The sequence below is a fragment of the Strix aluco genome, chromosome 7 (genome assembly GCF_031877795.1).
Source record: "Strix aluco isolate bStrAlu1 chromosome 7, bStrAlu1.hap1, whole genome shotgun sequence".
NCBI lineage: Eukaryota > Metazoa > Chordata > Aves > Strigiformes > Strigidae > Strix > Strix aluco.
This window is the reverse complement of record NC_133937.1, coordinates 25,302,005-25,320,806: the sequence shown is the minus strand read 5'-3', so window position 1 is coordinate 25,320,806 and position 18,802 is coordinate 25,302,005. Positions and strand designations below refer to the sequence as shown.

The window sequence follows — 18,802 nt, the reverse complement described above, 5'->3', positions numbered from 1 at the left end:
AGGCCCCTTCTCTCCCTTCCGCAGCCGCCCGCGCAGCCGGCAGCAGCACAGAGGGGCTTTGTGCTCGGGGCAGTCCCATGGCCCTGCTTACATTGGCCCAGCAGCACGGGTTTACTGCTGGAGGGGTCATGTCCGGGGGGTTCTGGGCAGGAGCCTCTGCGACCCAGGCTGCCCCACCAACAAATCCCCCATTCACCCTGTGCAGAAAGTGTATTCCCCTGTAGAAGATCTTCCCACGGTGCCCAGCAGTGCTGGGTGCGCTGCTCAGCCTCCCCAGCTGCTCCGCAAGGCACTCGTGCCACCTCCCATCCCCACATTGCAGCCCCTCTCCCTGTTGTTATATACCATCGTCACCAAAGCTTTCCCAATGCCTGTTCATTAAATAGTCTCTACAGGAAGATATTCTTCTGATTTTCATCCCAGCAGGCAGACCAAGATACTCAATATTCTCAAATACAACCAACAAGTGGCAGGATACCACTGACACAATGATCTTTATACAGACCATTTTCACATTTATATGATGTTTACTGGGCTTCTAAGCTTGTACCCTATTTACAGTCATTTCTCTAGGATTCATACATCAAAGACATTTTCATATCAGAAGAAACAACTGCTATCAGTTACATCTGCCCTCCTGTCAGGCAACTTCTGGTATTAATTTACTACCAGCCCATCAAAGCTCTATTTTAACTGGAGAAGATTTATTGCTGTTACCCACAAAGCTTGAAGTTTCATCAGAAAATATCCAGTGAGTTCAAGATGGCTCCCCCCCCCCCCCCCCCCAGCTTATCACCTAAGCTATTGTTTGAATATACTTGACTATCACATGATGTGAAGATGTTTTTCTTTCAGGGAAAAAAGAAGCATCAAGCACTGACACATTTTCAGTTTTGTTATTATTGATAGTCCTAATATGCTGACTTGGAATGGACCAACAGTGCTGCTAGAGGCTTCCTTCTGAGCTCAATATCTTTAAATTTTTCTTTGCTTTTCTTAAATCCCTGGCCATAATCTTTTCTTTGTGCTTCTTTTGACCATCTTCTACACTTTCCAACTTTAAATCTGCATTAATTGCAGCTTTTTTCCCCCCTAAATATGCATCTTTTAGAGATGTTATTATTTTTCAAATTAGCATAATTTTCAACTCTTGGATTAAGGCGGAATAGAATAAGAAGTGAATAGGCTGCTTCCGATTAGCATTCCTATTTGTCTATTTTCAATACTCTGCTGATTCAGCTCAAGTATTTTTAAATTTGGGAAATCACTTCTTTTATGAGCTACTAGATATTATTTGTTGACACATAATAAGTATGCATTACTTGTATAATAATTCATAACTCTCATAGCAATGTTTCTTTCTCTATCAAGTTTGGGGCCTATATACATTACCATTGTGCTGGAAGTAATGCATTGCAAATTATGAGATGGTCACCCTTGGTTTTGAGGAATTACCATATAATTCATTAAAATCCACCATCATATCAGATTTCCTCATCCTTCTATAGACAGTCAGGCCCTTCTCTGTCTCCGGCATCCTGGCTGGTAATGGGCACTAACCTTCAGCCGCTTTGGTCACTTGTTGCCAGTTCAGCCCCAGACAGCTATTGTGTAGAACTATTTAATTATTGTTGTTGTCATTAGAGACAGCAGGGCCACTGCTTTAATAGGAAGACTGGCGATGTGTGAGTCACATCACCAACCCAGTACAGCCCACCCTTCCCTGTGCCCCATCAACCACCCACACCAGGGGGATGTAGAATTTGTCATGGCAAATGAGAGGAAATAGCCTCCAGAACAACTGTTCCCGCCCTCTGATACCCCGTTGGGTCAGCAAGTTCAGAAACTTCCTGGAAAACACAAACTCCTGAGCACTGTAAATACTGCTACCCCCAACAGGAGGTTCTGGGAGGGGGAATGACCGCAGAGAAAATACATCCAAACCCCTTGCCACCCACAGCGTGCTCTGCGCCCGGTGCTTACAGTGGTGTCAAAGTACACCCTCCCAGTAGTCACCAGTTTCTCTGTATGCCCTTTCCACTGACAACGTCTCCTGCCTCAAAGGGGCTGAGTCCACCAAGTCCCTCGTCACGTCTTGAGGACGTTTTTCTCTGAATTGCAGATTCCTGGGATTGCCTTGTGCATTGAGCAACACTACCGCTTTTAGGGGCTCACTTCCCCCAGCTTCCAAAAAACAACACGGCTGCCCAAAGTGCCGCATGTGAGCAAACAGAGCAGCCGCCTGTGCTGCTGCAGGCAGCGGGAACCTGAGCTTCCCGAGGATTTCTGCACAGCAAAGCAATCAGCTCTTCTCCTAAAGTTTCACTTCCCACTCAGGACTGAAAACCATTGGAGACCGACCACAGAAGCACAAACACTGCTCCAAGGCGGTGCAGCATTAGCAGAGCCACTGGCAAAGCCCCTGGACGATGATGCCCATTCCCTGGCAGCTCCACGTGCAAGTGCATACGCTGGGGAGGGCTGCAGTGCTCATCTGTGCATGGGGCATTGCCTACACCTGGATTGTGCCACGTTTGGCAAGTCTGATTTCCAGCACAAGTGTTTGGTCTTTTAGAGGAGCATATCTCAGGCCTGCAAGATACCCAGTAAGTTTTTCCTGCCTTAACATGCATAGTACCCACTTGCAGCAGAGAAAAATGTAAGGACCTTCCCTTTGGAACTAGTTCTAGCAGATGAAGTGAAAGGCCCCTTCCTATCCAGGCAGGGCAGCAGCCCCACTGCCTCCTTTCGGTAAGCCAGGGTTAAGCCTGCACACATGAAATAGATAGCTCTCTAGTCTAACACTTCCAGATTTGCCCTCGTACCTCCGGCTGTCAGCACTGGTATCTCCATTCCTCATTGCAGAGCACAGGACAGGGAACAGCTGGGACAGTTTCTGTCTCCTGCTGAGAAGTGTATCCACTGTCTAGGCTTTGTGGAAAAATATACTGATTTCTCAGAGGTCAACTTTAATAACTAGGATTCCCACAAACCATGAGGAGAATTCAACTCATGATATTTGGCATGAATATCACGTTCTGTTCCTCATGCTACTACAATTTCCATTTGAAATAGCAGGAAACAAATTACCCTGTGGTATTTTTCAGGACAACCAATGGGAAAAACATGGGACCAAAGTCTGTTGCAGGGCAAAGGCCTCAACAAAGTGCCTGAGTATAAGAAATACTTCTTAGAGCTTGCAGAGGTAATGAAAAGTAGAAGTTAAATGTGATTCTAAATTTTCATTGTCAGAAGGTCACCTTGCAAGGGCTGGAGCCTCAAGCAGACATGGAACAAAACAGCAAAGGAGTTTTGCTGGATGAATAGGCTGGCACAGGATGTTATTAATTTCCGAAGTTTAGATTACTTATTACTGGGATGCACAGTGAATCCCAGCGAGAATTAGGCTCGGAAAGGAAACCCATTTATAATCCAACCGTAGTTTAACCTGCAATTTTTATGTCTTCATTACTCCTCCCACCCCACCCAAAGTCCTTGTCTCAAATAATTCAAAATACAAACATGAAATATTTTGGATAAGGCAACATGGGCACACAGTGGTAACAAGGACAAGGGACTGTCACAGCAACCCATCCTTCTGACAAGTGCCCGAGCTGCCCTGTCTGCGTGCATTACACACAAGGGGCTGCTATGGAGGCATTAAACCACCACCACCTCTAGGTGACCGAGCAGCCCCTAGGCTTCTGCAGAGACTGCACCCAGGACTGGGACCAGCAAACAGACGTTACAGTTCTGACTTCTCACCGCATCTCCCCTAGAAGAGCAAGAGCACAAGCTGCTCTCTGTTCCCAGCAAGTAGGTGCAAGCAGGGAAGTCCCAAGCTCTTCTAGAACACTTCCCTCCAGCTTTCTGCTCCATGTTCTACCCTGTATGTCTGAAGATGCTTACCGGGACAGATAAATCAACACTCTTCAGTGTCAAAAGCCAGCAAAACAGAGGTTACTTCAGCTTAAGAAGTCACAAACTAGTGACATAGCCACTCCAGCAAAGAAGACATTTATAGCATGGAAAAGAGCTGCCCGCTGGCTCTGTTAAGATGAGCACAGCTCCTCAGCAGCAGGAATGGCCCAGGAAACCTGGGCCCATGCAGAAAGCAGCTACAGGTCTGCTGCTTCTCTGCCAGTGCTGCTTTCCCAGCCTCTCAGCACCATTCTCCCTCTCACTACAGGAGGTCCCAAGCTCAAGCCAGGACCCACCTTCCAGCTGCAGGATCCCCAGCCCAGCTGCAGTGCTTGCAGCAAGTTCACACGAGCACAGGCTTCTTTCCTCATGTCTCCTGCAGGAGCGGAGGCATTGAAAAGGTCATTTATTAACAGCTCTGGGACAAAGGAGCAAGAAAGAAAACAAATCCATTTATAAATCAGCTAAAGAGAAAACTTGTGACTCTGTCTCCTTTGTAATTCCTAAGTGTGGTCTGGAGCTGCCCTGGCATCACTTCTTGTGATGCTGAATCAGCAGAACAGCCCCACTGGTGCAGTAAATAGCCCGATAAGGGCAGAATAGCCCTGAAGAAGAAAGCGCTAAGTTATGCTGCGTTCAGATTTTTCTTGGCTTCTGCTAGGATTTGGGAAGACTGATAGCGGTCAGCTTTCTTACCACTAAATACCAAGCAGTCACTCACATTAGCATCTACCTCTGCAATCCAGGACATATGCTTTCCTCTGGGACAAGATAGAAACAGGATAAAGAGAGAAAACTCATGCAAGAGCTATCTCAAACAATACCAGTCAGTGCTGGCTGAGCTCTCAGATAGGACCATACCAATCCTGAATACTTTGCCAGACTTTTTCCTTTGATATCATTTCTCAAGGGGGGAAGGAGAACAAAAATAACAAAACACTGTTCTGTTGAACAGTTACCCATAGCAGAGAAAAGCTGAGCTAAAGTTTCCAACCATTATCAGTACAAACTCTTAAAATAGACAGGCAATATACTGTTTTTTAATTTAAAACTGACTGGGATAGGAGTTCTATCACATGGATTGAAAGCTGTATAGGAGCACAAAGCAACATATCAAGATGACAAGACATGTTAGAACAGCAACATTAAAATGCTCAGTATAGCACTGATACGGATGAAGGAGCAAAGGCCTCAAGAAGTGGTAGATCACACTGTAATTCATTGGAAGGAACTGCACATCCAGGGAGGATAGATAAATAATGTCCAAGGTATCTATGGAAACCACCATCCTACACAAGAAACAATAAAACTTAGGAAAAGACAAACATGAGAAAGAGAACTCAAACTTCAGATATTCATAAGGACAATAACACTCATTGAAAGCAGGATTTGATCTCAAAGATATGGGGGCTCACTTAAAGAGATGTGAAGTATGAAAATGAGGGCCAACAAGCTGATGGAGAAATAGCTGTATAGTAAATGTGGAAAGAGAAATCTGTGGGGCTGTCTCCTCAGAGCAGATATGGGAGCCCCAGCTTTAAGATCCATTTATAAACTGGCTGGGGTCCCACACCACTCTTGTTCAGATGACTCTCAGCAGTGGGTCTCCTCGTAGGCCACAATCCGCTCACCCTTTAAAGACATACGGGAAGTCAATTTACTTCGGATGGGAATGGTGAGGGCAAGAGGCTGGTGAGTAGTTTCAGCATTGCACTTTCTATTCACTGAAAGCATCCAACAACTTTTCTTGCCCTTCTGTTTTGTATTGTCCAATATTTTTGCCCAGTAATTTTCAGTTCTCAGAGCCTCTCACAGCTCAGTTTGGACTGTTTTTGTACCACTGATCAAGCCATAACAAAAACTTCTTAAACTCTGCTGACTTTGCCAGTTATAAACAAAGGTTTCACATATTTTTCTCATTTAAGAATGGAGTAGTTTTTAATGTAGCTATGAGACAGGAAATTAATGTAGCAACAGCAAAAGACCTTACAGAGCAGGAAGATGATAGGTATTTCAAAAAATCACTTATGAATTTTTTCAGTCACACTCATTTTCCCACCCACACTCACTCCCCTTGTACTCACAGGCACCAAGGTTGCCCAGGTGCTCTGGCAGGATCCTGTGCGAGATGGGACCAAGGGAGCCAGATGCCAGGTCCTCAGTGCATCTCTTGGGTTCCTCTTCAGTGGCAAGCTACAAATTTTTGAGCAGGTCTTTTGCCATCTTTAGGAGCTAACGGTTACAATGGTGTGGTCCCTTCACCACGAAATCTCTCTTACCTCATCTCCCAAGAGTCCTAGCACAAGTGGTTGCTCAGTGCCTTTTTTTTTTTTTTTTTCCCTCCTCGTTTTGGGTACTTTAGCTCCCACAGTCTGACTTCCTGCTAGTAAAGGAGGAGGAGGACTTGCACAAGGGATGTGCTGCAACCTTGCTGTCACCCTTCTGTTATTGGAGCACTTTTTTTTTCCCTCAAGGAGTCATCTGTACAGGGGTTTTATCAGCACCCATGCCTTCTGACAAGCCATCATGTGAGGCTTATCAGGGTGCAGACTAGTTGGGCTTGTCGCAAACACCACGTTTGTCAGTGTTTACCCAGTTCAGTGCAGTTGGTCACATCCTTGGTTATCAGTACAGACCATTCTTTTAACCCTTGCTCTGTTACTTCTTATAGTCGTCTCTCTCTCACACACACATGCTTCCGTTCACATTTCCTTCAAGCCAGTTGTGGTATTTTTGCTTCTTCAGCTGCATGCCTGCCTTATGCATGGTGTGCCTGGACCTTCACTTCACAGGCCATCATCGCAGCTGTGAAAAGGTCATCTTAGTTTGGTTAGGTTATAGGAGACTAATAACAGCAAAGCAAGCAGATTTTAGGGCTGGTCTGGGGTCTGCTCCTGCATGCAGCTCTGCTGCTAGGATGTAGCCAGGTGTCCTGCTCGGAGCTTTTGGCACAGCACACACAAACGCAGCACCAGTGGCAGCCTTTTGGAAGTTAGAGGATGCTGAAATCCAAGACAGGAACAATGCAGCCTGTCCCTGGGTGTCACTATCAGACTCATCAAAAGGTATTTTCAACAGTGTACATCCAAGACCTCCCTGACAATGTTAGAGCTGGACCTGTTTTCAGCCTACCATATGCCGAGCAGCTCTGTGACAGTACAGGGCAAGACCATTTTCACTAATGTAGTGCAGACCTGGTAGTGTTCCTATACACAGGCTCACAGGGCAAGGCTGGCATTAACCTCAGCTTCCCCCATAGGGCTCCTGGTGAGACAGGATAGCTGCAATTATCCCATAGCACAACCACAAGACTCACAAGGAAGCTTTTGTGCGCATGCATTTTCTCATGCTCATGTCACAGCCTTATGAGTCCAGCCTTCTCTCAGCACATAGACGCCAAGCGAGGCCATGACTGTCTCACTTCTTTCCCACTATTCCCAGGCTCCCCTTAACTCTGTGGCTTTCACAGCTGACTCCAACTCTCAGCAGTGCTGTCTGCCCACAACATATGGGGAGCTAATACCAAACAGGTAATGCTGGAGCCGACCATCATATTTTTCTGCCTGTTGAGCCTCAGTCTTTCCCTAATAATGAATTGTAACATTTAAATTTGTCACAGTGCTTTCCATTCAGATACTGCCCAGCCGTTTACAGAGGTCAGCACAATTAGCCCCATTTCCCCAGATGATGAAAAAGCACAAGAGAGCAGCAAAAACCCAGCCTGATGCTCTATCCCCTGGACCACCTCATCTGCTTGTCTGGGAAGCTCTTATGAACAAGGGCTCACAGCACGCTCCCTCCCGCAGAGAGGCAGAGTTCCCAGGGTCCAGGGGAAGGAGCAGCACATTGCAGCTACACCTACTCTTAAATTAATCTTCTGTCATTTTGACATATTCTCTCGTGTTCTGTCAAACTAATAGCAACTTGGAGATTATTGGTCTAGTAAAGTACACACATGACTCATACTACAAGACCTATGTAGTTGTGCTACAACTTTAAAAACATGGGAAAAATTGGAAAATGTCATTTAGCTTAGGAGAAACACGCTGAAGAAGAGAAACACAGGCAGCAGACTCCCATAGCAGGAAAGAAACCATTCCCTGTGTTTCCTTCCCACAGTCTGACTTCAGGGGCAGAGGTAGAAGAAATCAGTAGAGTTAAGAGTTGTTTACTACTTTATAAAGGTGTTGGGGACTACCTAACAGCAGTCCTGCTGCATTATATATAACCTCTACAAAATGCTAGTAAACCTAAAGACTAACCGCTACACCGCACCAAAAGTTCCTGAGATGTGGTTAGTTATGGTTACAGTCTCCTGAGAAGTAAATGGGTAGAAAACGCTCTCCAAGATTCCTATTTACAGAAGGACATCTATTCCCAGCAAGGCTTATGGGATCTAGTTAGCATTCTCACAGACACCAAGCAGCCACAACACTAGAAGGTCCTTAAATCTGCAGAGAAATTACTAGTCTCTGAAGCTGAGACAAGCTTTGTAACCTAAAAAGCAACTGTAAAATTACTGTCTTTAACAAGGACTTCATAGCACGGGGCCAGGTTCTGTTGTAAAACACTATTTTTAAGACAAAGTGCAAAGACTTAGCTTCACAGTTGGCTTAGCTCCTCTGTTTGCTCTGCCACAAAAAGGGACTATTCTACCCCTGTCTTTTGCCATAGTGCAGATTCCTTTTCTAATTTTTACATATCATATATATAATTTTTTTTTTTTTGTCAGGCTGCTCTTCAGATGTGTTAAGTTCTCTGGTCAGGCTGACACAGCTACATGCATGGTGTAGGAAAGGAGCAGTGGTCTGACTGTACTTTCAATCAGGCAGGGTAGACATAGCTCAACCCTTCAGGTGTTAAAACCACTTGCTAAACTCATCTTTAAACTTACAACCAATTCATTTCAAAATAAGGTCTTAATTCTCTCTGGCCAATGATGGAATAAATCCGACACAACAGTGTTGGAACATTCTTTTCTTTTCTTTATGGCTATGATGTTTTTTGTCATGACAGTATTTCTAAGTCTTGTAAACAAGAACCTGACCGCTAGCTTTACCAGAATAAAGTTCTTTTCAGCTTCAACAGTAATCTTCCTAAACTATTTCAGGAAAGCAAGACTAAATATATAGAAGCTGTAGATCAACTTATTGGGCACATTCAATTCAAGGCAAAATTGCACATTTTCAGTGTGTTTCGCACAAAGCAGCTGGAGCCAACAGCTAAGGGCTGATCTTGGCCAAGAGCAGATGTTCTCCCTGGCAAGAGCTGCCCCCTGTCATTCTGGCAAGGAGCAGGTAGGAGGGAAGGACAGTTTTCAGCAGAGGAACAAATCCCGCTCTGTTACCTGTCCCCACCACCAAGCCCGCGCTCCATATAGGAACTCCATCTTCCCTCCCGCTGCACGCCTGCTCCCTGGGCTTTGCCATGCACCATGGATCCTTCCATCCCATCAGCTGTGCTGCAGAGTCTCCAAATTCCCTCCATCCCTCCCTTTTGGAGAAGTCTCCTCCTTCTTGCTACAGCTCAGGGAGGAAGGTGCAGAGGCGGCTGCCTCCCCTGCCCCCAGCTGCAGTGTCACTATTAGTGAATGTTAGAAACCACAGCAGCTGTACCGGCAGTTCGCTGCTCCGCTGTCTCAGGAGCCCTCCAAGCTGAGCGCAAATGCACTGCGAAATGACCGAGGGGTTGAAGTGGTTTCTACCTCCTGAGCTGCTGATTCACCTTCTCCAGGCAGCACACAGAGCTCAAAGGTCAGTTGCAGTTTGAGCTTTGGCTGAGAGATTGCAGATAGTTAATGAAAAAAACAAACTATTTCTCATTCCTTTGTAAAAATAGGTCTGTTTTCTTTTCATTTTCTTCCCCAGGAACAATCTGGCATTCACCACCCTATATGATGAGGGAAAAGATTCTCAGAAGGATCAGAAACAAGGGGGAGAATACAAACCAAACTAAAAGCCTTTACCTTCTACTTACGCAGAATAAAAACACTCACTCAAAGGTGTGAGTCCCAGCCTATAAACCATCCATCCATCCATCCCATAAGGGTTACTTTTTGGTCAAAAGAGATGTAGTGTACAGCTGGATGAAGGTCACAAGGGAGCATGGGACAGTGCGGGTCAGACTGATGGACACGTGTCCTCATACCAGAACCTTAATCACTGCCTGCAAAGTGTGTTGACGTTACAAGGGGGATTTTAGAGGTGGTGTGAAGGCAAACAGTGAAATGGTTCTGCAGATCCTCATGAAAAGCTCTTCCCAAGCTGGAAGGGACCAGTAAGAGCCCAAAAGTGCTCAGACAAGAACTATCACAGGCAGTTGTAGCATTGCTGGTGGTGGCTGCGCACTGAGAGTAGTGACAGCAGTGACCACTACACTGCCTGCAATGCCCTTGAACATGAATAGCCAGCACAGCACAAGGAGCAGAGGGACGAGGAGCCCAAAGAGCAGGCTGGGAAACTGATCTTTCCAGCTGCACTTAGGGGGAGCGAATGCACAAGAGGATGCAAGCAGATGAATTTGTTCAGTGTACACTTAGCTGACTCTGTTCCCTTCCATCTGGGGTCTCACACTTTTTCCCTTAACTCATTTCTTAATTTGTACTGCTAATGCAGCACTGTTTCAGAGCACAGGGCTGTTTTTGTGTGTCTCCTTGTTTTACAGTGAGGCCCTCCCCAATAACTTTAATCTGAGTGACTTTTACCCTTGCCTCCTTCTGTTCTCTCAGTTGAGCTGGTGTTGGCTTTCAAGCTAGACAAGCTGAAAGTTATTGCAGAAAAAAAAGAACAAGGCTAGGGACAAGGACAGGCGCCTTTTCTCTTCTCTTTCAGCAGCACAGATTTATGTGAGATTATGCCGGCTGTAGAAGTGCACCCTTCACTGCTCCCCCATGTAAACATACTGGCAACAGCTCCATGGCTAGGAAACACTGACTGAAGTGCCTGCAATAAAACTCCAGCTCTGCTCAAGGAAGGGATGTTTCCACTGAGCTGAGAGATGAATCCAGTTCTCACAGCTAGCTGACAAAACCATAAGAAAATACAATTTAGGAAATGGTCCCATCTAACCCATCTTTCAGAAGACCAAGAGGGGTGATTCTCTTGTGAAGATGATCTGGAATTTTACAATTTAAGTTTGATCGGCCTCAAGCAATACTAATCCCTTATGGGTTGGTTCCCCAAAGTCATCTCAGTATTATTCACTTCACCCCAAAGTTCAGCCTAAACACTTCCGTCCTTAAGCACATCCTAGCCACCTTGAACAGGTAATTTCCAAGCTGAGAACCTGGCTCCTATCTCAACACACTTCAAACCATATCCAGCTCCATGGAAACTGTCATTGAATACTGGGCTAGTAAAAAGGTACAAAATACCTAGCCAGGGGGTGTTAACCCCAAAGTTGGGTTTGCCAGTTGCTCCCAACCCCAGAGGTGCTAAAGGTGCAAAGATGTCTTAGGAAAATAAGGAATGTGACCAAGCTTGATATTTTGCACCATACAAAGCCAGTTATACAACTTAGGAAAGGCCAAAAGGATATCCGTTATTACAGCTTTTGTAACCCTTCCCTTCTCAGGTGTCCAGCCTCTTAAATTTATTCTTTCTCCTCAAGAAATTCCTTGAGCATTTTCTACATTTTCTGGTAATTACAAATCAAGAGGAAAACACAGATTGCACTGATCACAATAAGGTTGACTAAAGGACAACTTTCTCCCAAACAAAAAAAAAATTTGCTTTATAAAGTAAATAAACTATGAGTTATGGTTGTCACATACATACATAAACACACCTCTGCATATTTTTTCTGGAAATCTTTCTGTCTGGAAATCTTTCTAGTCTATTCAGGATTTGAATGTCCAATTTTCCTCCCAAAGTTGCATTAGCTGTGCTTTTACAAGCTTGGCTTGAAGCCTATTATTTGCTCTTTATGTTTCCAACCACTCTTGGCTTCCTTAGACTTTTTCCTCTGACTTAATTGGTATTTGTACTGGTCTTCCTAGCACTGACAAACTCCATCTGTAAATCAGTAATGATTTTTATACTTTTTAGATCATTATTGAAAATGTCTAATGCCATCAGGCCTCTTGCAGAATACCTCTGAAAACACAGCTGTTTAATGATGATTTCCTTTGATAACTATTTTTGAGGTCTGTTGTTATCCAGGTCTTAATCCATTAGTTCATTCTTTGCTGGAGAGTCATAGGGAGACTTTTGCAATCAGAACAACATCAGAAACGCATCTACTGCTGTGGAGAAGTTTAAATATGGGAGATATTAATATTTACTGTTTTCAACCACGTTTGCCATCTCTGTAAAATAAAACAAGTGCAAGTAACTATTTGGAAAACAGATCAGATAAAGGACCAGTTGCCTTCCCAGTCCTACACTCATAATCCACTCTGTGGCTATCAATTACCAACCAGGGAGATTAGATCTTCCAGTTCCCCTTTTGTGAGGTCATTCCTAACCATCAGGGAAGCCAGGCTTTAGAAGTCACTTAACTTACAGCCCAGATTTATTCAATATTCACTCAACTTTTAAGAACACTCTTTTTTTTTTCCTAGGACTTCGATAAGGCTCCAGCCTCATTTGAAGAAATAAATCAAGAAGAGAGTGTTAATAGTGATAACATGCATAAGACAAAATGCATCCTGTTTTTTCCAGATGAGAATCACACCAGGCTTGTTTGACATCTATTTTGTAAAGTCAGCTGACTTAGTTTGTAAACAAAAAAAGCCTTCAAGAAAGCAAGGACAAATGAAAAGGTCTATCAGGATATAAATATTCCCCCCACTCTCCCTTATAAATGCGTTCTCTAGCTGAGTTCCTGAACCAAAAGGAACATATTCCTTGAAGTTTATCCTGCAGACTCTTGCAGGTGGTACTATCTCTGTTCTAGGATGCAGATTAATATGCTTGCTTGAGGGGACCACGTGAACTCACAGGCTTGCTTCCATTAGGGATGAGTAATTTCCTTTTCAATGCATTCATTCCCATTATCCATTTTGACAGTGCTATCTATTTCTACAACAACATAATTCTGAAAGCTACTTTGTTAAGTCTTATCCTTTACAAAACCAAAAGAATATGATCAAACTGGCTATTAAAACTTGATTACTGGGGAGATCCAGCCAGTAATTTAGATAGAACTTATGTCAAACTAAATTTGCAATAGTTCTCTAGGCTACCCACCATCATACTGCTGGGATATTGGGTCAACAATAACATCCTTCCCATTGCCTGGGATATCCCTAATGTTCTACTCTAGTTTGTTGAAAATCATTGAGCATAGATCTTCTCAGAAGGTATTTGGCACATTTAATTTTAAATTGTTATAAAACTTTATTTCCCCCCAAAATGTTAATCTACAAAACAGGCTACTTAGTTATAATACTTCCATGAAATATTCCTTCATATCAGAATTTTTCCCCCCAAATTTAGAAAAGGATTTAACCAACACTTCTGTGGGTTTTTTTTTCTGCATCATCATTAAAATCTTACCTTCTCCACCTCCATAATGATTATGCAATTGCTAGACATTCATTATTTTGTTCCTAAGACACACAGAACCCCTCCTTTGAATTGTGCTTGGTCCTGCTAACTTTAGATTTTCCCCCAACATCTTTACTTTCTCTAAATAATCTTCCACAATTTGCAGCCTGTATTTTCTACCAGATGTTCTCCATTTCCTCTTTCTCCACTTCCTTTCCATTTACTTGTGTTAACTTCTATTTGCTGCCTTCACTGCCTGTACGAACTACCCAGTCATCCTCATTCTTGTTTTTGGAATGCTGGTCAGTATGTAGTCTTTAAATTTGCAATCTTAATTCACAGTCCTGTCCTTTTTTCCCCATCAGATTTTGCTTTGTTACCGTTCTATGCTGGAACAATCACTGGTCCATAGAGAGCAGTCATCCGACAGCAGTGATTACTTCGTCATGTATATAGAGCTCCAAACTAGAGTTACTACCTCTTGTTCAGTCCAGTACGTTTTATGTTAAACCAATATATTTTAGAAGGCTTACTGCTTTTACTCCTGTCTGTGCAAGATCAGTATCATGCTTTCCCTAGACTGAAGCCCCCCCCATATATTTTTCAGACTGTCACACCTTCTGCCCAAGAAGGTATTCATACTGATCGCTGATATAATCTGTTGCTCTGTAGCACCCCCAGACAGAATTTCTTCCTTGGTCGTGTTAGTGTATTGATCCAAATTTTTAAGGCCAAGCTGACAGTATCAGTATTTAAAATACAGGCTTCCTAAAACTGAAGAGTAGCGTTTCAAACCTGTTTGTTACAGTCCCTGTGGCAAGACTGCCAGGAAACAGGTCTCTCACTGAAACACTCCCTAATAATTCCTGTCTGATGAAAGGACATGCCCTCGGTGTGCATTCATGCCTCATTTCAAGGTGGAAACTTTCCTACTAGCTGAAAGATACTGCCTGTCCTGGACTTCCCCGTGTTGAACCTATTGATTGCTGCCTCTGGAAGACATACTGCAAGAGGCATTTTCAAAAACACTGCCTCTTGTTTTCACACACACCCCCCCCCCCCCCCCAAAGGCAGTTTCTTGCTATTTATTGCACTAATTTTCATTAGGCTCTTGCAAGATGACTTGCATATTCTGCAGGTCGGCCCATTCTGACACCATCACCACCTCTTCTGCAATTAGCTCGAGCACTGTCAATTTTCTTCAGTTTCCTTCTGTCTCTTTAAAATCCCACTTTCTAAAAGAAGGCTCATTCGGTCCTCTTTGCTAAATCAGTTCTCATCATCTAAATTTCTTCCCTGTGATTCCTCACCTCACTAGAAAAGGCATCTCCGTTCATGCATTACATTTCATTTTTGGAATGAAACTTTTTAAAGACTGGTTTCAAAGCTATTCTTATCTCCCTCCTCAGCAGAGGCAAATTATTTCTAAATATTTTCAGCTTCACTCATGACTGCATACACTAATGAGCTAACCTTCTCCTTCTGCCAGTCTTTGCTTTAAATTTTGATGTACGTCAGACTGAGAAAATGCTTCTTCCCCTCAAACACCATTCATTACATTCTATGAAGTTAAAAACTTGGAGAAGTCTAGTTTAACATTTTATTTATTCCAAGAAAAAAATAAATCACATTTTGATTCTCTGTTGTCATAACAATGACAAATGAGAGGCTTCCACCTGGTACTGAACAAGAAGCTGTCAAAATAGTGGAAACTATTATCCTTAAGCTTCTCACTCAATTTAAATGTTAAGTTTCTGCTCCGATCTTTTTCCAGTTTACTGCTTCTTGCCTATTTGTCCGAGTTCCTGCTCAGTGTTTAAAAGCCCCCCAGAGTCCAGTACTGTCAGCAGTACAGAAAGATGGACCGTATTGCCGAAATGCTGTAACCAGAGGGTAGAACACCCAGATAGACAAAAGCTGATACTAAACTAGGAAATGTTTCTGCCAAACGCTTAGTGTGACTAGCGCTGCTACGTGCAGCGTGCCAGCTGATTACAAAAGGCAAACCCTGGTACAAGACATTCATCTCCTAGAGAAATTACTGTGCAGTGAGCACCTCCAGCTCCGGCCGAGTCCTGCCCCGGTCCCTGGGACCGCCGGGCAGGCGAGAGGACTTGCCGGGGCGCCAAGCGGGGAATCCCCCTCGCCCCTGCGCTCTCCCGAGCCGGTTCTGGCCCCGAGCCCACGCACCGAGCGCCCCTCGTACCCCAGCACAGGAGTTCTTCCAACCTCAGAGCTATCGCTTTCCATTGCCGTTTCTTAACAGCCAATACTTCCACCGAGTTTTTGGTTTTGCCCCCCCCCCCCCCCCCTTTTTTTTTCCCCCCCCTCCCTTCGTGCTTTCGGTGCGGTTCTCGGCGCGGCGGGAGCTCGGCACCAGCCCCACGGGCAGAGCGGGCTGCAGCCGGGGAGCCACCGCCGGCTCTTCCCCTGCGCAGCGAGGGAGGGAAATCCCTCGCACTGACGCGGCCAAACTTCTGCCAGACGCCGCCGCGCAGCCTCCGCTCCCGCCCGCCCCGGCAGCCCGCGGCCACCTCCAGCTTCCCCCGAGCGGCCGCGGCCTCCTGCCTTCCCGGGCACCCCAGTCACAAGTTGACATTGCCCCTTCCGAAACGGCCGGGAGTCCAAAAGGCTTGAGGATGATGTCAGCCGGGGGAGGACTGCGGCAAGGCTGCGCCCACCCAGGCGAGCCCCCCGCCGCGGAGCCTTCGCCCACCGCCGGCAGCGCTCCGCGGGCGCGGAGGGAGGGACGCGCCGCCCGGGGATGCCGCAGCCGCAGCTCCCTCCTGAGTGGCAAATCTGAAGGAGCTCCTCCTGAACGTGCACAGCCTCCCCCGAGCGCCGGCCGCGGGGTGCCGCCACCCCGGGGGCTGCCTGCCGAGCCCTGCCCCCCCCCTCCGCCGGGTGTCAGGGCTGCTTTGGGAGATCAGCGGTTCGCTTCGGTCCTTACCCTTTGGCTCGTCCATCAGTGCCGGTGCTCGCTCCCTCCTCCCTCTCCCTCTCTCAGCCTCTGCCGGCTCTGAGCTGCCTTAGTGAGAGGTGCTCATGAAAATGGGCGCTTTAGTGGTCCATGGCTGTGGGAGGGGTTAGTTTAACTCTACATGACTCAATCCACCTAACTTGCAGGCTGACCTCCTGCTTTCCTGAAAGCACAGATTACCTTAGACTGGCCGCGTTACCAGCCCGTAGGCTCCTCCGCCGGGTCGGAGGGTCCCGCACGGCCGGGGGGGAGCGGGGCGCGCCCGGGGGGGGCTATGAGAGAGAACTGCGGCCGCTGGCTCCGCTGGGGCCCTGCTCTGATGCAGGATTGCATCGCTGGCTCCGGGGGGGAGATGTCATTTTGGCTGCAGAGAGAAAGGATTTTGTTAGGTTTTTTTTGGTTTTGTTTTTTTTTTTTTTCCTAAGTTGCATAAGACTGAGCAGACACCCTCCGCACCAGTGAGATACAGAGAGCTGTCCTGAGAAGAGATGACCTTCCTTGCTTCCAGATATGACGTCCAGCCCATAGGAAAAAAAACCCAACCAACAACCCAACCAACCATGAAAGGAGATAAATTTGCAATAACTCCTGACAAGTCACCTCCTGCACCTACCTGCCCCCTAGGCTGCATCTCCTGGGGAGAAAGAGCTAGTTTTTGACTACTTGCCAGGAAGTCCTGAAGGGAACCCCCTACCCCACCTTTTATCCCCGCTGATCCCCTGCACACCTCCCGGGTTGACTCCACACAAACAAGAAATACAGGACAGTGCTGGAGGACTCTCAGCAACTTTTCTGCATAGTCTCTGGCATTCAGACCCTTTCCAGCCACCACTTGTACACCCCCCCCCCCCCCCCCCCCGCTACTGCCTACAGATCTCTCAGCCTCCCACTCCAAAGGAAGTTGTCAACCACCCCGGCTCTTTCACTTCCTTCTCAGAGCAGTGGCCACCAGCTTCCCAGCCCCCCTGGGGCTCTTCCCCCTCCCCATGCCACGTCTCCACTGGTCACTCTGAGGGTGAAGTCACTGGAGCACAGGCCACTGCCACCAGCACCCAGCTGCCATTCCCTGCCTGGGCCAGAGCCCGCTCTGCTCTTACAGGTGTCACTTTTAGCTATTCACCCTCCTGCTCCTGGGGCTTCTCTTTGGAGCCGGATAAGCGGACACGCTGCCCTGCAGCTGGACACCATCCAGCTCTGTGCCCACCACCAGTTTCCAGAGATCTCGCCCTGAGGAGAGGCAGGAAGAGCAGGGTCCTGATGTGAGGACCTCGAGAACCACATCTGGACATGGGGTTTCAAATCCCTTCCATTATGGCAGCCCTATCACAAACAAAGACCAGTTCTTTCTCCTTCACAAACAAACATTGACCTATATTACTGCGATGTGATAAAACAACACTCCTGTTTATAATCTTTCTGTGAACAGGAAAATGGGGATCTACAAAATAAAAGTGTCTACATAATAGGGCTTTAGGGAGTTAAATTCTTTCTGATTTATTGTCAGCTTTGGTTCAAAAGCTCAAGGAGTAATGCTTCGGCAGACAAAGCTGAAAATGGACTGTAAGTGTTTGTCATCTTATTCAGAAAAATTGGCCTGGGCAGTGCAAGTAAGGGAGAACTGACCTTACCTCCAGTGATAATGGGGCAACATTTTTAAAGGGTTTAGCATGACAGAATTAATTTTGTCAGTCACCTTGAACACCAAATCTTTTAAAAATAAGAGTGTAGTTGATACAATGCTCAGTTAATAAATGCAACTTTAAATCTTCACCATAATAAATATCAGCTGCACAGATTTATCAGTGAGAAATACTATTGATTTTTTTTTTTTTTAAACAAGACTGACAAAAGTATGAGTGCTTATGTATCAGTCACACAATGACTTTTGCAAAGAACACTTGCTGGTAGAATGTCATCACAGAAAATAAAATAGATATATATAAAAAATGCCACACATTAAATGAATTAAACCCCACTGAAAGGTAGTTTTAAAAAATATAGTTGGAATTTGGGACTGATTTTCAAATGGCTGTGCTTATATTCACTGTCTTTACAGCTAGAAACTCAAGAAGCTGTTAGCTGGGCTTAGTAGAGAGGTTGCCTAAGGGCTGAGGAGTCCAAATTTAAGAAGTGAAAGATATCTACAGACCACCCCTCAGATAAAGGTAGACACGACTCCATGCCATGTCTAACACAGCTTGTGGATGCTCAGACTGATGTATTTCAAGTCTTTTAAAATTGTGTATGTACCTGACAAACTACAATAAGCTTTTATACAAGTCTGCCAGTAACAAGTCTTTTTTTGTCTGAGGAAGTTCAGCTTCAAACTGAGACAGATGAAACCTTTATGAGGAAGGATGGGACATCATTAGTCGGTGACCATGAAACATGAAACAACATTTTCACACAAGAG

The 18,802-nt window shown here is 45.5% G+C and overlaps 1 protein-coding gene across 6 annotated transcripts in view; it reads right to left on the bottom strand.

Annotated features, from left to right (window-relative positions):
- ENTPD1 (ectonucleoside triphosphate diphosphohydrolase 1) overlaps positions 1-16,434 on the bottom strand; it is a 34,912-nt gene extending 18,478 nt beyond the window's left edge. For 2 of the 6 annotated variants that reach the window (XM_074831010.1, XM_074831011.1), the window contains exon 1: positions 6,006-6,649. Coding sequence is in view for 1 of the 6 variants with exons in the window: in XM_074831013.1 (XP_074687114.1) it covers positions 16,360-16,375 (16 nt within the window). In the remaining 5 variants the exon portion in view is untranslated. Of the gene's footprint in view, positions 1-6,005; positions 6,827-16,359 lie in introns of those variants that run through there. The other 4 variants (XR_012624011.1, XM_074831013.1, XM_074831016.1 and 1 more) reach the window with 4 other exon arrangements.
- Between the last annotated feature and the right edge of the window lie 2,368 nt (positions 16,435-18,802).